At 36.0% G+C, this 17,587-nt stretch overlaps 1 protein-coding gene across 1 annotated transcript; it reads right to left on the bottom strand.

Moving 5' to 3' along the window:
* Nucleotides 1–300: 300 nt before the first annotated feature.
* LOC104889089 (guanosine nucleotide diphosphate dissociation inhibitor 1) lies at nt 301–11,664 on the bottom strand. Its single transcript, XM_010674230.4, has 13 exons — nt 11,392–11,664; nt 9,731–9,793; nt 9,552–9,635; nt 9,348–9,455; nt 9,078–9,250; nt 6,088–6,199; nt 5,904–5,984; nt 5,627–5,689; nt 5,433–5,534; nt 4,929–5,053; nt 2,993–3,203; nt 2,813–2,887; nt 301–580 (listed from the first exon to the last, which is right to left on the bottom strand). Exons 1-13 carry the CDS (start codon nt 11,476–11,478, stop codon nt 530–532), a joined length of 1,335 nt encoding a protein of 444 aa, XP_010672532.1. The 5' UTR covers nt 11,479–11,664; the 3' UTR covers nt 301–529.
* Nucleotides 11,665–17,587: the final 5,923 nt, after the last annotated feature.

Genomic DNA, 17,587 nt, shown 5'->3' with positions numbered 1-17,587 from the left:
CATCACGTGCATTAAAAGCTAGTTATAAACTTATTGGAACCTTCATCTACACTTATTAGGCCCAAAATTTATTTTTCTTTTACGAGGTGAAAAGAATAGAACAGTATACTAAACCCAAAAAATGCAATTAGATAAAATTGACATCGTCAGCTTGCTATTTCCTAATCCTGTTTCCTGCTACACCAAGACATCAACATGATTTGACGACGATTTAGATGTTTAGAAGAGGGACTCTCATCTCCCTTGCTTTTTGGATTCTAAATTAAACTTTCAGGAAAGCATGATTTTACAAGGAACAAATTAATAAAAAAATACATAGAAACAGCTGAAAGTTTTCAGTCATCCAACACCAACAGCCACAGAAGCGCAACAAGATTAGTCCTACTTGTGTATTTTAAAAACACAACACAGTAACAAACTTATTACAAGTTTTATGGCAGCCACATAACAGGCACATACTCCAGAAGATTGATTGGCATGTTCAGGAATAAGAGGAGCAAAGCATCGGTTCACACAACTATAAAAGATTTCACTCTTCAGCTGCACTAGCAGCATTGAGATCCACGTTAAGATCCAAAACCTGCAGTATAAGTTAGCCCATTATCAGTAGTTGATTAAACTGAGGTAATAGATAATCAAAAAGCGAAACACACATAGATATGACATATTAGGAGGTTGTAAAATTCATTCTTATGATCTTTCGTGATCCATCTTATCATGTTAGTTTTTGTACTCTTTCTTCCCATCTTCTTTTGGTGTATTATATTTCCATTTGTGCTGCATGGTACCGTTATTGCATTGATCACTATGTCCTTTCATCACTTATTGCCAATTTCCTCGTTGTAGATTCATCTTTACAAAGAATTGTACGTTTTTATATTTAATCAAATTTCCTCGTTGTAGATTCATCTTTACAAATAATTGTACGTTTTTATATTTTAATCAAAGATAGATAGATAGGAAAACTTATGAGAGGCAAGGAGCTTATTTCCACACCTTTACTTGATTCAATACATAAATGGGGAGTTTGGCATTAACATAGGGATAAGAAAGTGGGACAAAATTAATAATTGATAGGTGAGATAAGGTAAAAGTAAGTCTTTTCCCTTGCTTAATACATAAATGGGGTGTTTGGCATCAACATAGGGATAAGAAAGTGGGACAAAATAAATAATTGATAGGTGAGATAAGGTAAAAATAAGTCTTTTTCCTTGCTTAGTATGAGCTGGTAATAAAATCAGGATAGGTGGCAAATTAACCAAAAAATCCTTGCTAACTCTCTCTTTCCTTTTCATTAAGGATGAAATTGTATTTTAAATTCTTTGCTTACCACTTCCCTTTATATAACCCCCCCCCCCCCAAATAGGTATAGATTTTAGTGGGATAAAGGAGTGTTTTATCCCTATCCTTATCCTCTCTCTAATCCCCATAGGTATAGGTTTATGGTTCGTCTGGTTCACTATTTTTGTGCTCCAAGAAACGGAATCAATTACCGATGCCCTTTCTTCTGGTTTGGTTTAACCCCTAATCAATCCCTTACCATTAATTGACGATAGTGAATTCCCCCAATATGTTACCTTCCCCTCCTCTATTTGTGTTCATTCCCTTTCCATTACTTTGTGGCAATGGTTATTATCCATTTCCACTCCTTGGCTTGAACAAACACTCAATAAAGGTAACATATTTTGCTACCACTCCCCTCCTCTATTTGTGTTCATTCCCTTTCCATTCCATATCTTGAATCAAACGATCCATTAGTGGAATAAAGGAGTGTTTTATCCCTATCCTTATGCCCTCTCTAATCCCCATCACCCAAAACAAACAACATTTCTCTTATCATCTTCCCCTTATCACTATCCCTCCCCAATCCCTCAAAGACAAAGTCTCGAAAGACAACTATAATGATTTAGCTTAAATAATTACATATTTACACCATTAAATTCATTTATCGGATTTTGCCACCTTATATATATATATATATAGTTGTCTGTTGCACTTACGGGCTTACGGCTTTCTTTCCTATGTGATTCGCCGGTTAACTTTAACATCCTTCTTGTCAAAAAAAACTCTTAACATCCTTGTTTAACATTAATATGGGGATAACAATATTCTTTTTACCTTGACCTTAATGCCTTTTAAAATTATGAAAATAAACCTTCCCCACATTTTCATAACAATATTCCTACAAATGATCACATGAAATGAAGCCACTAAGTACTTAAAGGTATAGTCTGTCTGGAAGGCGGATAATTGCCTTTTTGCATTCACAGCTTTTCTTCTTATGTGATTCACCAGTTGTCTTTAACATCCTTGCTCAACATTAATAAGGGGATAATAGCATTCTTTTTGCCTTGACCTTATAGGGATAGCATGCACAAAATACTTAAAGGCTATGGCCTGTTTGGTAGGCGGATAAAATGGCGGTAACGGTAATGAAAAAAGTGTACTTTTGTAAAAAGAAACACATATTAAAGTCCATAATGATGAAATTTCATCCTCAAACATTTCCCATAAACTTGCATTATTCTCCAAATACCACCTTCCAATGTGGTAATGGAACTTTATGGAGAAAAGAGAAGTTTTTAGGATAATTTTCCTTTTCAGAAGTACACTCAAAGATCAATACTATTACCACCAAACATTACCACCTGCCAAACGAGCAAATAAGGGTAATAATGATGATGTGGCATTTAATAAAATTTTCATGCCTGCAAATGTCTAAAGAACACTATAGAGGAATAACAATCAAACATCATAGGGCAACAGGAATTCAAGGAGAAGCAAATTAGTACAAAACATTTTAATTATGTACCTTTCCAGTTATCATGGTATACATGTTGAGCACATCTGTTACAGTTGATTCAAAGTGTGTTGTACCATCATAACTCTGCATCAAATCAAACAAGTAACTAAGTTATTAAGAACGATGGCCAAGGGATCTGCATGAGCAAACAAATTCATGGAAGTCAAGGAAAAAGGGAAACAGTCAAACCGTTGAGATAAAACAATTGTCCAAAGAAGGTTCATTGACAGGCTCATATCTATCATAGATATCAAAAAACATCTCATCGACTGGGCCCAGAAGATCAATTCCAGCCTTTAATTCAGTCTGAGGATTATCAGTCTCAGCCTCTGTTGATACAAAAGCGATGAATTTTCCCTTTGGGGCAACGTTGTGAGTGTAGGAACAGCAGAAGACATACCTGCAGAAATATGCAGCAGCACAAAAGCAAGCAACCTAATGTTAGAACCTTGACAGTCACAGGCTCACAGCAATAACAACTAGCAAGTGAGTGGCAAATATTCACCTACAGAATTACTCATATCATCTACATTACAACTAATTCATTATCATTAATCTACCCAGCAACTTATTTGCTTACAGAAATAAGTGAGATAGTTTCAGAACTAAAATGGAGTGCAATGGTAAATCCAGCAAAATTCAACAAAAAAATTTATAATAACAAAACAGATATAGCAGTAACAATCAGGAATAAAACCTTAGCTGTACTATCATTACAAGCAAATATCAAGAAGTCCAAATAAACAAGCCCTAACCTTCCAACACGACCAACCTGCTTAAGAAGCAGGTAGGCCGATTCTATACACTATACAGTTCTCATACCGGCCAAGGGAGGAATCTGATAAGAGAGGAAATGGTTGCGATTCCATCACCTCATCTTCCAAAATCTTAAAGTTCTTATTTGAAATTGAACGGATATGATTGCTGTATATCTTTGTCCCTCCACTCTCGGAACACTATGCCAGCACCTACCAATTTCAGTGTTTGAAGTCTTCATAAAGGGGTGTTTCATAGTAATTTAACTTGAATGACCCATTATTAACAACTTCTTACATGCATGCATTTATAAATCTCCCCACCCCCTCTTTATAACAGTGTCTAGTTCCCAATCACCTTCGTTCATCGACCCTTTCTATATCTGCATTGCTCAATGATTTTTATTCAGCTTCCTCTCCCAAGCCCCTTTTCTGTCTCTGCTCTTGTGTCTCAAATCCATACAGATATTGAGTGGGGAACTCTTAATTACTTTCAGTAAAAAGCGTCAATTTGACATATCCTTTCTTTTCTTTCTCAATATAGTGAGTTTAGTTTTAAAGCATTTGATAATTCTTAGATGAGAAGAGTGAGAGATTTTTGGATGATTTGGTGAGCATGATACTATTACTTGGTGGTGATTAAAACATATATAATGTGTCATTGTTAAACATATTAAGCGGTGTGTACAATAAATGCTGAATTTCTTTAAGCAAGAAGAAAGGACATTCTGGTAAAGTGGTACATTGTAGATAAACTAAACTAAAAAATAGATAATAAAGAGACTAAGGGTTTGGTTTGTTCTCTTCAGCTTTTATAAATTTATGTTCAGAAAAAATAAGAAAAGTTAGGACAAATTTAAGAAACATTTAGAGAGTTCAGAAACATTAAGAAAAGTTCTAGAGAAGTTAAAAGGAAAATAAGTTGAAGTGAACTGACCCTAAACCGGTAGTATGCGGGTAGGTTGTAGCAGCAATTTTGTGGATGTCCTTGTTGAGATTAGGGAGTGGTGATGGGATTTAAAGGAATAATTTTAGCAGTCAGGCCGTACTATAAGGATCGTCAGTTGTTTTTGTAAGGAACATATTTCTTAGTTCTATTTATTATGACTTTCAGACATTATTAAGCTAATAATTTTGCATCTACTAAGGACCTTTTACGATACCCCTATAATTAACACAAACAAAAGACTGGTATAGCCTAAAAAACAGTTGTTACCCATCTATAAGACTATGAATGTAAATTGACATGTCAGGGCACACGATTATTCTTTCTCCTTTTACTTTTGTCCCTTATCTTTCTCCCAAGGAAGAATATATTCTAAGAAATGGTTGGATATTGCCCTTTCTTTTTGTAAAGAAATGAAACTTACATGTCAGATCTACGTCCTAATTGCTTCTGAGGCAGAATAATTTGCACTGAATGTGAATCATTTGTGCTGGGGATTGGGTGACTCATAATGGCAATAGCCCTCGCAACCTTTCCCACCTTCCTCACCTGTACACACAAAAAATAAAACAATTTTGAAATGAAAAACAATATAAATAATGAACTATTAGTACTTCATCATATGTTTCTTTTGTAGTTAGCATTTGACAAAAGTCAATTTCCTCTTCTGTTCTTTTTCTTTTTTGGAGTGGCTTGGAAGGCATTTGGAGCAATAAACAGTAACACGGGAAACAGAATACAAAGTGAAGAAGTGAATTCAGTAAACAAAAAAATTCTATTCATTAGAAGAGTAACACCTTTATTGCCTAGTTTAATATTATTCATGCCGGCTTTTCAGTACAAGTAAAATTTACCAAAAGTGACCAATCCTGTGGACATGTCAGCTGATTTGCAAGTGTAGAAGTCACATTCACAATCCACAAATTACCTTGTTAGTAAGATAAGATGGATCACAAACAACTTTTTTGCACTTGGCAGTTTCTCCTTCCGATGTTACACCTACAACTTTGCCCTCAGCATCAAATTCGACCTAGCAACTTATGAAAATCAGCAAATCCCCAACTAAAACGAACAAAATTACACAACAAAAAAAAATATTCATAGAAACAGAAGCAGAAATACCTTGCACTCTGGCTTATTCAACATGTAGGTTCCACCATAAACAGCACTCAGCCGTGCAAATGCCTGAAACCAAGATGCATATTAATTTAACAAAAAAAGCTAACCCCCAATAACACAAAGCTAGAGATTCCACATATTACAAGTAGGACAATAACATAAAAGGAACAGTTATCTAACCCTCTCCCCTCACCCATCCCTACCAAAAAAACTAATGTAAAACGATGACATGGACAAATATAGAGAGATTTGAAAAAGTACAAACAGACAGTCAATTTACCTGAGGAAGCTCCCCTAACCCATACAGGGGATAGATATATGGTGATCCTCCTTGAAAACGTGCCAAAGATTCAGCGTAAAGCTGAAGCCACAAAGACGAACACATAGCAAAATGCTTATGAATAACAATAATGATATAGACTTATCAGATATAGAGTACGATGCAGGCAAGCTGAATTAATCACCTTCATTCTCTTCACAGTATCTATTGCGGGTTCATCCAGGTAGCGGTCATCTCTATGGAGAGCCAATGCATGGCCAATGAAGTCTATGGTGTTGTCGTCAAGGCCATATTTTCTGCCAAGAAAAAAAGATCGCTCCACAAGATAAACAAGAGGATGAAGCAAAAGCACATTCACAATAATTGTAATTCTTAGCCAAAGAAGTATGTCTAAGCACTGTTCAATATGAAAACACAAAAAGAAAAGATCGGTCTCACATATGAAAAATTAGCAAGTACTCCCTCCTTCCAAAGTAGCATTATATGAAACTGTAGATACATGATCCAAGTAAAGGAGAGAGGTGGTAGAAGTATGGTCCTTAATTTGAGTTTTCGGTTAGAGAGAGAACGTTGTTTAGAAACAAGAACATTCATTAATGGTCCAAGTGGACCCGCCGTGATGGGGTAAGGTAGAAAAAGGGAAAATAGTTACCAAACAATGGAATAAAGCAAAATGGAAAAAAACTCTGTGGGGCGAACTAAAACTGAAAATGGGGAGGTTCTTGTGGAATGGGGGGAGTACGTATGTGCACACACAGAAAAATGAATGAGGAAAGAGACAGGGAGAAAAGGTAAAGGGAAAAGGATGAAATACTGAATAGTAGCAGAATCTATAAACCAAACTTGTACTTACACCATACTGAAGAACCTAAGAAAGCATGAAGAAAATAATCAAGTTAAAAATTCTCTCCTACTCTCCTACTCTCCTACTCTCCTACTCTCCCTCTCTCCTCTCTCCCCCTCTCTCTCTCCCCTTCTCTCTCCCCCTCTCTCCCCCTCTCTCCCTCTCTCTCTCCTCTCTCTCTCTCTCTCCCTCTCTCTCTCCCCCTCTCTCCCCTCTCCCCCCTCTCCCCCTCTCCCCCCTCTCTCTCCCCCTCTCTCCCCTCTCCCCCCCTCTCTCTCTCTCTCTCTCTCTCTCCCTCTCCCTCTCCCCCCTTCTCTCTCTCTCCTCTCTCTCTCTCTCTCTCTCTCTCTCCTCTCTCTCTCTCTCTCTCTCTCTCTCTCTCTCTCTCTCTCTCCCCCCAACTTAATGAAATGCCTGATTATTACTCCCTGAAATTAACCTTACAATATATATTGATTATATATTAACCTTACAAAAATTAAATCAAACTGAAATGAAATGGATAGAAATAATGGGACTAATTAAAACTATAACTAATGCGCCTATTAGTAACCTTACAAAAGTTCAATCAAACTAAAATTACATGGCTAGCAAATAACTGGAGTAATTAAAAGTTAAAACTATAACTTAATGGGCTGGACTAAGTAAGAGGAAAAAATTGGATAGCTGGTGGCTCATATCAAGAAAAGGGATATGAATAAAGTAAAAAGTAATAACAAAAAGCGCGCAAGATTTATTTATTTTCTCTCTCCTCTCCCTCTCTCTTCCGTTTTCTTCTTTTTTATTCTCTCATGCATTAATTATTTTTTCTCTTTCACGTCCCTCTCCTCTCCAGTTCTTCTTTTTTCTCTTTCCTCTCCCTCTCTCCTCTTCCGTTTCTTCCAAAGCCGTGTGAATTCATTTTTCTGTCTCCTCTCCCTTTCTCCTTTTTCCTGATGTTGTGAGTCTGTGAATTCTTTTTACTCTCTCCTCTACCACTCTTTTCCTATGCCGGTAAAAGACGTGCATTTCTAGAGATTTCTACGTGTAAAGGTCAAAGGAGGATCATCGAGGTCAATGAACCGGAATGCGAAAGCTGGCAATCTGGGTCGTGTTTGCTCCACTATCCGGGGTGACGGATTTCGGTCGCGGTTCGGAAGTCCGTTCTGTGATACAGTAACAATGCTCTATGCCTCTATCTACCTAAAAACCTACACTCCCTTAATATGTGTGCCCAAATGTAAAAGGAAAGTTAATCGAGGACGCAGGCAATATTCTTTACAGCTCAATACACATATTACTCAATATTTTCATGATATTAATTATTATTGATTGCATATTTTCAAAACAAAAAAACAAATTAACTAATTCTGAATAAAATAAGACAAATTATTACACCTTTAACTTAATTACTAATTATTTCAAGTTTGTTTTAATTAATTATAATAATAAAAAAGTTGTTAACAATTAAGATTAAGCATCATCAAATGTAATATTAAGATAATCTAAAAACCTTCAATTTTCAATGTGAAATTTACTTTAAAGAAATGGAACAGTATGCCACTAAAAAATCCACCTGAGGGGAATCAAGAAAAGCTCATAATTCTGTAAAAGATCTTTTTTAAAATTGATCCTTGAGATTTATTTTTTAATTATTAATATATAAATTTTCAATTGAATTTATATTTCTGAAGCTAATTTTAACTTCAAAATTTCAAAAAAGTAGTACCTCTCATTTTATATAAGTGGTATTATTCATTCACTTAAAAAAAAAATTGCAATTAATCAGTGAGATTTAGTTGTTAATAAGTATTCCCTCTGTTTTTTTATCTTTCTCACTTTCCTGTGCACATCTCCCAATGCACATCTTTGAACTTAAATATCTTTTATTATATATTAGTAAAAATTATAACGATTGAATATTAATAATATACTAATTGAGACGAATCAAACAAGATCCCACATGACTAAATTTGTCTTATAAATTGAAAGTTGAGAAGATTCTCTCTAAGTATGAATATTGTCAAGATTCTAAGTGAGAATGATAAAAAAAAAAAAAAGAGGGAGTATATCCCGTATTAATGGAATGTGAAATACTTCATACCTATAAAGTGGGAGGGTCGAGACAGAGTAGAGCGGGAGTGTGGAGGGAGGAAGGGCAATTAAGACAATTCATCCATTTAACACGTGAATTGTCCATAATTGTGAGGATGTTCAGCAGCTCACTAAAAAAGGTCGCTTGACTCAAAAAAACTATGCAAACATGCTCTTCAGCCAAACATGAGTACGAAGAGGGCTCGTTTTGACGTGAAAAAGAAACAAACAAAATTAAAGGAAGATCAAGAGTATACGCTATAAGCTCTCTCGTCGTCACTCTGGTCAAGTCCAGACCCTCGTGTGTCTTGGGATTACTCTCTTCAAAATCTTGCACAAAAATGAAAAATTTTCGGGCACGACGCTTCTCAAACAATCCCATCAAAGGAGATTTCAAGGCCTCCATGTCAGTGGCAGGAACCTTGTGCACCTGTAACATAAATTAGTTGATGAAATGATGAAATCAAGGTCATTCTTACTTCAAGCCAATCTAAAAAGCAGTTACAGCATAAGATTGACGATAATACCTTTCCTTTGTTAAAAACGTAACTACCATCAACTGCCTTGAAAGAAAGATATTTTGTGACATCTGTGTGGATGAGGACCCGAACAAGAGCACCATTTGCCATTATGAACTACGGGTTGAAGAGGAAAAAATATGAGATTAAGAGTATACAAAGAAACTAGCATAACATAGATGTATATATGAAAATATAGCAAGACAAGAAAACCTTTGGCATCATGTCCACATTGTAATCTCTGCTGGGACCTAAATCTGCTGAAGGCTGGTCATTTCCCCTAAACCTCTTCCACAGCTATAGTTACATGATATTGGCCAAAAGTTAGTATACTTAGATATATTTATATAAATTCACAGGCCAAAATCTACACAGAACAATATAATACCTACCTGAATGAGATTAATTGAAGTTGATTCTCCTCCATAATAATCATTTCTATCCATGTGTAGTACCTGAATTATGAAATATAGCTTATCAAAATTCAAATTAAGCAGTATACAGTATGCATGCAGAAAAGGCAAGTACTTGACCGCATAACAAACCAGCTGATAACATTAAAGATCAACTGCTTTTGTAGGTTCAAATATTAGCTAGTAGTCACCAATTCTAAGCAACAAAAAATGTGAAGATCAATTCCCTTAATCTCATGTGAAGTTTTGAAGTGAAGCTTAATCTAGATACTCCACTGCCAGAGTCATCACACTCAAGTAAAGCAATAATCCTTCTTGTGACCTATTATTCTTTTCACTCAATGGTCAAACTTAAACCTGCATTTCTGCATAAGTATTATTTAAGGAACACCTCCATGCTCCAAGTCTTCCCACTCGTGCAGGGAGCATCTGACAGACTGACAAAATTCAGACTATTTAACCAGCCGCACCCACATAATTAAAAGATCTAAGAAAGGGAGATAGTCTAGATAAGTTTGCATCTTCTACGGCTAACATGTGTTTTTGTGCCAGAAACTTTCCATTACAGTTTTCCATGCATTAGTCAACAAGGATCCCGATACTCAGTAACATATCACTGTTATCTCATACTGTGCTCTTATGCCCTTGGTGAGTGTTGACTCCTCATATAGATGTTTTTTTTGTTGTGCTGATATAAGTAGGTTCCAAAGCTACTGAAATGTATGGTAGAGCCCCAATTCCGAGATGAAACTCAAGTGGACCTAGAGTTGAGTAAAGAAACATACAGGACTAGGTTCTTGACATTCACAAACACAGCTCAAACTAGGCAGACTCAGACATGTGTAAACTTTATTTTAAGCGACGGTCTCCATAATCCAGGTTATGATCCCAAAAAAGGCCTTCAAAAGGTTGATCAAGGAAAAAGAGACGAAGAAACCAAGAGGTTCATGCATATTTTCAGAGAACAAATCACTTAAAATCTTAACCAAATCCAAATAAACCATGAAGGTAGGTACCAAGAAACACAGCAGGTAACCTACGATATATTAAGTGGTGAATAAGCTCGTCTCATTACCCTTAATCTAGGCATGCTTGATCACTTAAAAGTTAATCTCTTGCAAAAAGATGAGTTACATGACATCTCTGACCCACGCCTATAAATGATTATGATCCGTTAAACACGAAATAGAATACATCTCTTTGCAAAGATTAGCAGAGGCGCTATTTGGTGGACGAGCACCATTTCTGTCTTATCATCAAAATTCTCTACCTAATGACAGCAATAATCACCAAGTAGAACTTCCTATCTACATATTGCCACATATTTGCGAGTGAACAACATAAACTAAACCATACATCAACATAACGTCCTCATTCAATCAACAAAGTTAACATCCGATAAAATAAGCTATCGATTAACATGATCATCTATTAAATTGATAAGAATCCAATATATAACAACAAGAAGAATAAAATCAACAAGATCGGTGCGTCAAAAAACAGAAATGCAAGGTGGAATAAGAGATATATCAACAATGAATGAAATGAACCGAATTTCGGCATGGATCGTGGATTCATTTCATACGATTGATAATTCAAATTGAAAGAAAATCGAAGAAACATTGAGGATGAAAAAAAACCTTGAGGCCATCGACGGAGAGTAGACCACTGAGAATGCATTCCTTAAGACCAGTTCCTAAAACAATGACGTCATATTCTTCATCCATTGTTGATTGAGCTCTGAGAAAAACGCAGATCAAATCGGAGAAAATTCAGATCGATTAAAAGTTGAGGAAGAAGACGAAGAAAAATGGTGAGAGAGAAATTGAAAGAGTTAGGGCTCGAGTCAATATATAAATGGAGAGAGAGAGAGAGAGAGAGAGAGAGAGAGAGACGGAGGGTGTAATTAGACAAGGGAAGATGCTTTGTTTGATGATTGAGAAAGATAAATGTAGTTTTAGGATCTAATTCTCGCTATTATTTGCCTGCATCTCCTACGAAAGTCTTAAAAACTAATTTTACTCACTTGGGGGGTCATTTGGGTTAAATATGTAATGAAGATTGAAGGGTCATAAATTGAAAAATGGTGTTTAATTGGTAAAATATTGGGGATTGGTAATTTTTTTTATATAGTTTTTTTATTAAATACTTAAATTAGATGATTGACTAGTTAAATTCTCTAATATTAGTTCAAACATCTAATAACTATTTAAAATTCTTTTTACCGAACAGGATCATTATTTATTTATATCATCGTGTTTCTTGACTCCTAAAAGTATTCTTCATTATGAGTTAAAGCCCAAAAGTCGTGAAATTAGGTCTTGAAAGATGAGACAATATGTTTAGCCTCTCAACTCGATCGAAGTGCATCATAGAACTCACTATGAAGTGATTATATACATATATGGTCAACACATGTCTTAGTCATCATTTGATTAAGGTGCACCATGATCATCAGTTTACTAATAGTTTACCCTTCCACGATCCAAAATAGAGCGTTTCACGACCAAAGTCTTTCATAAATTATACAAATTCAAATATCAAAAAATATATGCACATCTTTTTTTTTTTTTTTAGTATTAATACTTAGACAGTCATTTTACCTTAGGTGTGCAGGAGCCCACTAGTAGATATTATCTTCTTTGGGCCCTACCCCGCAAGAATTTGCTTTATTGCAAAACTGAAGTCCTACCCAAAAGGTCTATACTAGGTTGAGGTGTCCACCTTTATATAAAGAATGCTTCGTTTTTCTCAACTTTCGATGTGGGATAGCCAAGAACTTAGGCACCTTTTTCAGTTATGTCCCAAAGCAAATCTTCTTTGGGCCCTACCCTGCAAGGACAATATTTACTAATGGCTCCTGCACACCTAGGGGTGTTACAGCTGCTTTCTGTAAAAAAAATTTATGTATGTTTAGTTTTAGTGTGCGGTTATATAAATATAATGGTGATAGTTGTGTGCAATTTTGTAAGTAAATTTTAATGCCAATATTTATGATATTTGATGCCAATGTTGTGTTTAAGTTGCAAATGCGATTAGTGTGAAGAATGGTGTTGATATTATTTTGATGTGTAGAATAAGAATAACTTTAACGATATATTTTTTTTGTATGTAAAATATGGAACAACCTAAATATCCTTTATGCCTTTATTGGATGGTGAACTATCTCAAAATGACATTGATATTGTGTATAGAAGTGGAAGGAAAAAAATTTGTTCATTAAGTCCGGTATGAGGTTTCACGAGATTTTGAATGGGGTATATGATGTGTTGGTTGTGATCGTATGTATGTGAAATTGAAATTGTTTATGAGATATCCAATATCGGGAAATATGTGCCAATGGCACTAGAGGATGATGAGTCACTAAGTGTTATGCGACTTTCAGTGACACAAACGTTAGCCATGGCTATGGAGGTGTACATTGAACAAATTCTCAATGAGATAAATCTCCAAAGTAGTATTAGTTATGTTCCTACTATGGACTTTAGAGATACCATGGAAGTACCGGTGTTAGCTCCTAGTATGCAGTTTGAACCATTTACTAGCTTGTTGTCAGATCCAAATTATGTCAATGAACACATGAATGAGTTTAGTGCTCCTGGTTCGTCTCCCCACATACCATCCACATTCCATCTCGATACTCTAGGTCGAAATGATGTGGATTTTTTTGGGAAATGAGGAGGAGCATATGTATTCTAATAGAGAGGAGGACGATGATGCAATGGAAGCAGCTGACAAGGCAATAAAGTCTAGTTTTCCATCACAAGATTGGTTCAGAGTTGAAGAAGTTGATCAAAGGTTAATAAATGCATGGATGACTTAGAAATCCAATGGCTCATTAACAGTGGCTTCTGATTTTGAGATAGGGAAAGACTTTACCTCATTGTAGGAATTAAAGAATTTTGTGAAAGCATGGTCAATCTCAAGAAACCAGATGTCTTGGGTGTTAGAGTCAGAACCCACAAAGTATGTCATTGGATGTGTCAGAAAGAAAGTGTGTCATTTTCCATGGAGATTGCATCCAATCATTACTCGGTCATATTCAGTCAAAATTGTAAGATATGATGGTCCACATGCAAGCAATTGTTTGTGAGACATAAGATATGTAGACCATCCTCTCATTTCCTCGGATTTCGTTGCTGATCTTATCGAGAATTTCATTAGGACTGATCCTTCACTCAAAGTTCAGTCCATCGTGACTTTTGTGAAAAACCAATTAATATCAATTTTCAATAACATATAATAGAGCTTGGTTAGCCAAACAAAAGGAAATAGCCAACATTTTTGGTGATTGGGATAAGTCTTATGAAGAGTTACTTAGGTACTTGCAAGCCATGAGAGTCCAATCGAGGCACTGTCATGTATTAGTGTACGATCCCAACACAAGATCCTTCTATGCAAATCTTTGAGAGGGTCTTATGGGACTTCAAACCCTCCATTACCGGATTCCGCCATTGTCGACCTCTTATCACTATAGATGGTACTCACTTGTACGGGAAGTACAAAGGTACATTATTGATTGTTATGGGCACAACTGCTAATTTTCAGCTATTCCCACTTGTCGTTACTGTTGTGGAGGAGGAAAGCACGAACTCGTGGTCTTGGTTTTTGGCTTGCATTAGACGTTATGTTATAGATAGAAAGGATTTATGTGTAATCTCATATCATCATAGGGGTATCATTGCAGCTATAAACGAGTCCCAAGGTGGATGGGAAAAGCTATATGCCCATCACCGATTTTGTGTGTGGCATCTTGATTCCGACGTGAGTACGAAGTATAAGAATACTGCCATCAAGAGATATGGTGGTTGATGTACTATATGATGTGCTATAGTTAAGAAAAAGAGGAAGTTTTTGTACTATATGGATCAAATTGGATCCATTAATGTCGAGGCAGCTAGATATTTGTTGGACATTCCCCTGCATCTATGTTCTCTTCATCATGATGGTTGATGTAAATATGGTGTGCAGACAACGAACATGTCTGAAGTGTTTGATGGCGTCCTAAAAGGGGAAAGATGTCTTCTAATTATTGCTTTGGTAAGAATGGCATTTTATCGTGTCAATTCTTGTTTTGCTACCAGGAGAAAATTGAGTAGAAAAAGACTTAAGGAAGGTGGTTGTTGCGCTCCCCGCGAATAAAAAAGAGCAAGAGAGTGAAGAACGGATGATCTTCCAAACAAAAAGAGTGATTGAGTCGCGAGGTTCATTGGTAACTTATGGGATTTGCAGAAAGACAAAGTTATCTTTCTCTTGTCAACTAAGCCATGATTATAGCCCGAATGTGACTGTCATCATTGGAAAAAAAGCATGGAGAAGGCAAGTGCTCATTAGGTGATTATGTTTGACTATGAACGAGGCCTAATTGAGGTCACTATTGGACGTGGAAATCGTATTGCAGGGAAAGACTTATAGTTGTAGCATTTGTAAGGTTCCGGGACACAACAAGCAAAGATGCCGTAATTAGAGCGGTGAAGGAACAATTGGGTAAATTTGTTTTCATTACAAACATAAATATTTATTATCATATTCACTAAGACATAATGTATTGTTAGTATCATAGTCGTGTTTTTTCCAAATGTTATTAACTTATGTTCATTTTTTTTCTTAGGTATGATGGTGCAGGCCATCTTTCCCCGCCACATTGATCGCAACGTTCTCACCCTTCAGGACAAGCATCAGAATGAGGATGCCTGGAGGAGAGTAGCAAACACAATATTATCGTGTCGGTCGCATCATCACAGTCTTAGTCACGAGTGGGAGGTTCACGATAGGGTTCTTCGGTATGTCGAGCGTGCTGATTTTCTCGGCATCTATCGTTTGGTAAGGGGTGGTTTAGAGATCGATCGACCACTTATTACGGCATTATTGGAGTGATGGAGACAAGAGACACATACCTTTCATTTGACTGACGGGGAGGCGACAATTACTTTAGAGGATGTTGTTGTTATCCTTGGACTCAGATTACATGGGCCACCTGTTACTGGTTAATTCAAGCCAGGGTAAATGGGTTACAATAATGCACGAGTTGTTAGGGATTTGGCCCTCTACTCTGGAGAACGAGCCCAAAATTCTTCAAGGTTTGTCTTTGAGGTTGACATGGCTTCGACTACAATTTTTGTTATTGTCGAATGATGCTGACAAGGAGACGGTGCGAAGATTCGCACGGGCTTACATTATTGGCTTGATCGGGTCTATTCTTTTTGTTGATAAGAGTGAAGATACAGTCACGTGACTTATCTCCTCTTCTTGGTTGATTTAGACGTAGCAGAGACATATAGCTGGGGTAGTGAGACCCTTCCATACTTGTATCTGATAGGCTGTCGTACACCCATCAAAAATAATTCCTGCAAAATCTTCTAACAATGTAGTAGGGTAAGTGGGGTCGAATCCACAGAGAGATGGTCGTTTTATCTAGTTTATAAGGTATAGAGAAACTAAACAAGATCACAGATATTATTTAAATTAAAGTTCTAAACTAATCAAACTACGAAAATCAAACTAAAAAGGATCTAGGGCGATGGTTCACCATGTTTATAACTATAATCTATCAAAATATCATCAATAGTTCAATTAATCAGAAATCTAGAACACAAGTTAATCCTTGGTCAGGCATTAACGCTCTCAAATCAACATATGCTAGTACGGTCGCTCAACATAATCAGATTTGCTAATTGTAGGTAAGCCTCTAAAGAGTACTATCTCTCGATCTATGACTCGATATTAACAATATTTAATCAAACAATTGATCGGATTGCAAGATTAACAATAAAACACTAATCAATTAGAGAAATCAATAGCTAATCAAACCATGAATAAATATCAATCAAATCATAGCATATAAACATGGATTTCCAAAACCTAGAAATAAAACTACTCTATCATGAAATAAAAGATGAAATCTAAAACTATAAAAGAAAACATAATTAAAGAAATCAACAGAAGAAACTAATAAAATTCATGAATTAATGAAGAAGAATAAAAACTAGGGTTTTCTGAAAACTAGAGAGAAAACTAAAACCTAAAACCTAAAAAATAACGTGAAGGGGAGAATGAGAGAGAAAAAGAATGAAAAACTAATCTAAATAATATTCAATAACCTAATATGAATAGGAAAGTAATTTACAAGATAAGAAAAGTCTTAATTAAATCATTAATAGGCGGATTAGTGATCTGCGCGTATGCGTGGCAGATTCCAATGGAAACAGTACAATCTTTCGAAAGGCATAACTCCTTGACTAAAAGTCTCCTCAGGGCGTGCCACCTATCGTTGGAAAGCTCTTCAAGTCTAATTTGCAAATATGCTGGAATTACTATATTTTAAGGAGCACATCAAAAGTTATGATCATAAGAGTAGACATGACTCTTTTTTCACGTTTCTTCTAATGATTTTCCGCTTCGTTTTTGCCCAAACTCCTACTATGACATATCCATACAATCCTTATTCATTGTTGCTTCTTTACAAGTGCTCCTAGTCCTCAAGTTTAGCTAATCATACTCCAAATACGTCCTTAATACCTGAAATTCATCAAAAACAAGAAAACATACCGAATAGAAGTAGAATAACATAACTTAAGAATATGATGCAATAATGAGCCTACATATGAAACTAAATGCTATAAAATACAACCTAAATACACCTAAAAACTATATATAAAAATGACTTATCAGTATCGATAGCTATATCAGACATCCTAGAGGGGTGCAAGAGAGTTAGGTGGACATGTGATAGATGTTGTTACAGCTTTGGGTTGGACATGGGAGCACATACTCATTGGTAGGCATGTGACGTCGAGGGTGTGGACCCACCTCCACAGTTTGACAATGACGTTCCTG

Source organism: Beta vulgaris, chromosome 3 (assembly GCF_026745355.1).
Source record: "Beta vulgaris subsp. vulgaris cultivar EL10 chromosome 3, EL10.2, whole genome shotgun sequence".
NCBI classification, from domain to species: Eukaryota; Viridiplantae; Streptophyta; class Magnoliopsida; order Caryophyllales; family Amaranthaceae; genus Beta; species Beta vulgaris.
Note: the sequence above shows the minus strand (reverse complement) of the source record. Positions and strands in the feature narration are given on the sequence as shown.